Source organism: Trachymyrmex septentrionalis, unplaced genomic scaffold, assembly GCF_001594115.1.
Source record: "Trachymyrmex septentrionalis isolate Tsep2-gDNA-1 unplaced genomic scaffold, Tsep1.0 scaffold9, whole genome shotgun sequence".
NCBI lineage: Eukaryota > Metazoa > Arthropoda > Insecta > Hymenoptera > Formicidae > Trachymyrmex > Trachymyrmex septentrionalis.
The window spans coordinates 3,758,420-3,764,093 of NW_017306091.1; the positions used below are offsets into that span (position 1 = coordinate 3,758,420).

Sequence of the window (5,674 nt, forward strand, 5' to 3'; positions counted from 1 at the left end):
CCCTTTGAGCAAGCGGAATACAAGTTATGATATCGGATGCGTTTAGCAGAAAATACAGCTTTGCAACTGTTGTAAAATTCTTGAATATAATTTGTTGTTTCATACATTTGGATCCAGTGAGGGACTAACGGCAAGATTAATCGTATTAAAATAATTTCACAACAGTTGCAAAGCTGCTTTTTCTGCTAAACGCGGCCATTGAAGTAACGTCAAAATGAATACTGTAGAGGTGCATTCGCTTTTCAATCAGTTATAATTTATTTCGAGTCACTTTAACGTTATTGCAATCTGTTCTTCTACCTAGATCATTAACGCTCGGAGTGTATAAACCATGAGAAAGTAGAATATATTCTGTAAATTAAATTTTCGAAAACACTCACCGTGTTTTTGTTTTGTAAGTCATGCCTAACGTTATCTTTATATAGATACACGCGGCCCGGTCTTCGGGAGTCTACTTGATACAGAGACCCTGCCGTGTCTTCTTTTTACGGAATTTCTCTCTACAGTATTTTCAAGTTTTATTGTTAGATTTTCTTTTTTTACGACGTTCACAATAGCTCGCTGAATATTTGTCGAATGAACCGACATCGAGCGTCTCTTTATATATGGTTATCCTCGATCGCTCAGGGATATGCGTAGGAATCTAAATGAGAAGTGATAATTTTCTCGTTAGCGATCATCATGCGCACAGCTTGCACGTCATGCACACGTCGCACGCTTTCGGAAGCGGGAAATGTGCGACGGACGGATTTCCGATTTACGCGACATGTTACAGTAATGCACGACGATTCATATAGAGGACGTGTTTCGCGACGTGTTATTTATAGGCTGACCTTTATGTTTACTTATCGTAACGCGCGCTTTATCGCCCTGAAGAAGGTACTTGTTCATTTTATGTTTCACTCCTTTTTTTTTCCCTTCATTTCTGTTGGATATTTTTCTTAGAAGTTTTAAAACTTCCCCTCGCCCCCCCCCCTTTTTTTAAACAATCTTTACAAACGATATATTTAACGTCGGTGATACTTGAATATGTAACTTGTACGCGCGTTTTATTATTTTTTTACGTATTTTACGTATTTAAATCACAGCCACGGTATGTTAATTCTTCGTTATCGATGTTCGAATTACAAGGGATAGATAAATCGGTAGCATCAATATTCTGTTCTTCCGTTTTATCTGGAGAAAAAGGTTTTTCCGGATCATTTTGTGTTTTGTACGCCGTAGGAAAGAATGCAGTCGGTTGCTTTTACAATTCGTTTGCGCGCAGTGTCCTTTAAATGGCCGTGCTCATTAGCAGGTACGTTCCGTTTACGAAGCAGATTATACGTTACATTCACAGGCGGTTAAACATGGATTTTTGCAAGCTTCGATGTCTCGTTTCAATGCGGATTATTGAATGCGATATATCGCGTTCGAAGGCACGTTACAGAATCCATTTAACGCGAAATGCGATTAATATTCACAATGTGTATCAGAGTCATTTATTAAAATTCATTAAAATTTTTTTTCTCTCTGACGTTAAGCATTATTGCAATTAAATTTTATAAATTATAGTAAGATTATATTCGCTTATGCAGGATCGCCAGCGGATAATGGCACTCTGGAGGTGAGCGATGAAATTTTAGAAGTGAACGGTCGCACCTTGGAAAATGCAACTCATACCGAAGTCATTCAATACATACATGAGGTAATTACATTAATATATCTCTGTCATTATATTTTTCAAGTATATTTAGAATCGCACGTTATATTTTATGGATTTGTCATAACGTTTCTTCATAAACTCTCATTGTTCTCTTGAAATAAGACAATATAATTAATAAAAAGACGTTGTATAAAAAGAGAGATAGAAAATATGTAATACATCGCAAATATGTATATATATTTTATTTTTATATTTTCCTAATGCATAATACAAATAATTGTGTTTTCTTTGATTCAAGTGCATCGACTCTCGAACAATATGTCTGCGTCTTCGGAGAAGCGGAAGCAGGAACGTGGGTGAGTCGATTCTCTCTTATCTTTTATATCTCTACATTTTTGAATGTATTATATATTTCTGGGCATTTAAAGTTAAAAAGAAACAGAAATAAGTGAAGCGCGTCAAAGGAGTTATATAGACAATTTTTATCAAATTTTGAACTACAAGTACAAATGTATAACAAGCGTAAAAATATGGAGAGATTAAAACGAAAGGAAATGGGAGAAAGTGAAAGACAGGAGGAACTGAAACAAACGCAGCTACACTTACTTTTCATGTAAATTCACCTTTTCCCTCGTTATTTCCAATGCCGGCGACGTGGTATTCTTTGAACAGATGTTTTTAAAGCAAATGAGACATTTCATTACCAAGCGGATGGAATTGCCGCTCTATTACAACCGTGCTTGGGCAAACGCTCGTACGTATTTGAATACAGTTCAAATAGACGGGTCACAGTCGATTTCGTGTCCCGTATCGTGTTTCCGCCCTCGTTCAATAAACGCGCAACGTTTTAAACATTCCATAGGACGTCACGCGCGACGACAGACTTTGACGGGGGACAAAAATAAGAATTCGATCGCAGAGTCTGGGACGAAGTCGCAATTGATGTTGACACGCTCCTGCCGGACACAATTTTCCAACGAACGGTGCTCGGAATGATAGTCCAGGGAATATTTGAAAAATTCCGGAAAAATCTTTTCAAGCGCGAATGCCGCATTCCTTTCTGTCAAAAGTAGCGGAGTCACATGTCAAGGGAAGTTCCGCGTGAGAGAACTATGAATACATACACAGATTTGCACGCTAGTACGCTTTGAAACTGTTATAATTATTTCGTTTTTTTTTTCCTTCCTTTCCGAGCCTTGTCGGCTCGTGTCTAACAAAGACGATAACGTGTCGGGTACAATGATAATACAGTGATTCATTCATATGAATAGCGCCGCTGATAACAGGCTTATTTCAATCGATTTCAATATAGCATCCTTGAAGTCAACGCGAATTGCAAGCCCTTTAATTCGTTTAATCACTTGAAACGTCTCCCTCTGTATCATTATTTTTGCCGAGTATCTCAGTACCCGTAATATATTTCTATATTCTAATTATTCCAATAATCATTCCATTAATCTGTTTCATTTTACTTTACGAACAGCATTACGTTTGCTCAAATCCCGCGCATAACACAGTTTGTTTAATTATCAAGTGGTGTTTACGAATTTATTGGACCAAATTTGGGCGCATTTCTTAGGCGATTAAGTACATTTGATGTTAATTTCTGTTAATGTAGATTAATTTTAACTTACTTTTTATCATTTTTTAATTTTATCTCTTCTAAGAATTGAAAGAAAGATAAAGAGAGAGAGAGAGAGAGAGAGAGAGAGTAAGTTGAACCTAGAAAAATTAAATTTAAGGTTGTATGTGCCACACATCTCAAATTATCAAAATTATGAAAATTTCATGGATTCTCCTATTATTACATCTAAATATTTATGTAAAATTTAGATACATTTTTGTTGTTGGTTTAAAAGTTATTTAATTTTTTTGTTTGTTTTAATTTTTATATAAAATAATGTTTTACACTGAGAAAAATTTCTGATTGAAAATATAGACAAATATAGACAGAATTTTCTAGTTAAATCTATTATATTTCTAATTGGAATAATTAAATGTTCAATTATAAGGACCAGAAATCTGATTAATATGATCAGAATCTTACTGGTCTTACTCGATTATTTTCAACCAATTCTCAGTGTATTTATTTATAAATTTAATGAGGAAGTAGCATTACAAATTAAATTAAATTTTTTATATGTTAATGAAACTAATAAAAATTCACGTAATAGCTTATTTGGATTTATTTACTCGTTTTAAAACTAATTTACTTAAAACTGCAGTGAAATATGATAATTGCTCCGCATAAGCAATTAAAAAATAATTTGTTATTTTATTTGTGTGTTATACAGTTGGTTTTAGACACAGCATTCACACTAAGAAAAAAAGTCGAAAATATTCGAAACAAATGTAACTTGTGACATTTTTGAAATGTTTATTAATTATAAAAATATTGGATTGTGACGACAGAGTATACGTTCTCGTGAAATATACCTAATTTTTCTTATTAATCATATAAAAAAATAAAATAGTAGTAGTAAAAACTTTATTTCCGCGTGTTTAAATAAAATTTATTTTAACGAAATAAACATTATATCATTCTACAAATAAATATTTTAAGTATCTTTTTCTCTACAGTATGATAACATTTTTTGACTGATTTTAATTGAAATTAGTTTTTTTGGTTGATACTTTTAGCTGATATTGTACAACCAAAACATCCTTAATCTACATTGGCAGAAACAATTAAGGTACAATTTTATGCTAACACTTAATGCTCATTGTTAATGTCAAACTAAACCATGTCGTTAAAATTGTCAAGCGTTAATTTTGATCACGTGGTCCGTTTTTACGATAAAAACGAGCTTCAAGGCGTCAATACGATCTGAAGTATCTTAAGAACAGATAACGATAGAAAGATGCGGTCCGAGGAAGCTCGGCGAGCAGCTCGTTCCGCGGTCCGCGGCGCGGCAAAATTCGAACGGCGTTCAGGGGGCGATCATCGGGCGATTCCGCGAGGACTCGTGCGAATCCGCGACGTTCGCCAGGTAAACGCTCCAGGTGGCCGCGTACGGTATCGCGATAAAGAAGGGGGGGGGGAGAGAGGCAGGAGTGCAAAACTCCGGAGGTAGGCAGGTAGGAGGCAGGCGGACAGGCCATCGGCTGCACATGGCGGACCAGGAGGTATAACCTTCGAATGGTATCCGCTGTCACGGTCCGCGCCGCGCGGCAGTACGGAGGAGCCGTTCGTACGCGGCAAGCGGTTCCGCGCGTTCCGTTTACGTGTTGGTACCCGCGATTCTGGATCCTTCCGCGCGTCGCGAGCGCGACGACGACATTGATAACACGACAGCCGACGTACGGACAGCCTCCTCCTTGGAGAACGCAACGCGATTTCTCGTCGACTACTAGCCTGTCGTTAGACCTGGCGATTGCGGACGCGATCGCGCGCGAGTGCCATATCGGGAACGCAACGTGGTTGAACCGTGCGACGTGGACGAGCCACGATTCCGCGATTGAATCGTGGATCACGAGCGACTAGACCAGACCAGACCGCCGTGCGGGTCGAAGGTGAAACGGTCCACGGCGTGGAGTTTCGCGCGACGTGACGGAAGAGTGAATATTCGTGATAGATTGGTGCTCTGTGGTGACCCATCCGATGTAGGATAGTGTTGTACGAGAGCGACTTCGACGCGTTCCCGCTTCCAGGCCAGCCAACGAGGAGGGTCCGTCTTGCTTCTTACTTACCTCTTGCGTCATCGTCTCGGCGACTCGCTGATCTGCCGAAGGTAACCGCTCCTCTCCTCTTCGTTGCGCTCTTTTCACTCCTTTCTCGGCACTTTAATCGCACAACGAATCCCGCGCGCCAATCTCACGGTGTTCAACTTCTGCAGCACGGTTTCGGGGCCGCCACGCCGGCAGTTTTCTGATAGCAGAACGATCGGTACCAGATCGGTGCCAACGCTTCTCTCTCCGTGTCCGCCGCTGTCCTCTTTCCTCTCTCTCTTCCTCTTTCCGCCGTTCGTCTCTCTTTCACCGTCTCTCTCTCTCTCTCTCTCTCTCTCTCTCTCTCTCTCTCTCTCTCTC

At 39.0% G+C, this 5,674-nt stretch overlaps 1 protein-coding gene across 1 annotated transcript in view; it reads left to right on the plus strand.

The window, feature by feature from the left end:
- LOC108755833 overlaps positions 1-5,674 on the plus strand; it is a 72,083-nt gene that overhangs the window by 2,276 nt on the left and 64,133 nt on the right. The window contains exons 2-3 of the mRNA XM_018499136.1: positions 1,578-1,687; positions 1,944-2,001. Coding sequence (XP_018354638.1) covers positions 1,578-1,687; positions 1,944-2,001 — 168 coding nt within the window. The remainder of the gene's footprint in view (positions 1-1,577; positions 1,688-1,943; positions 2,002-5,674) is intronic.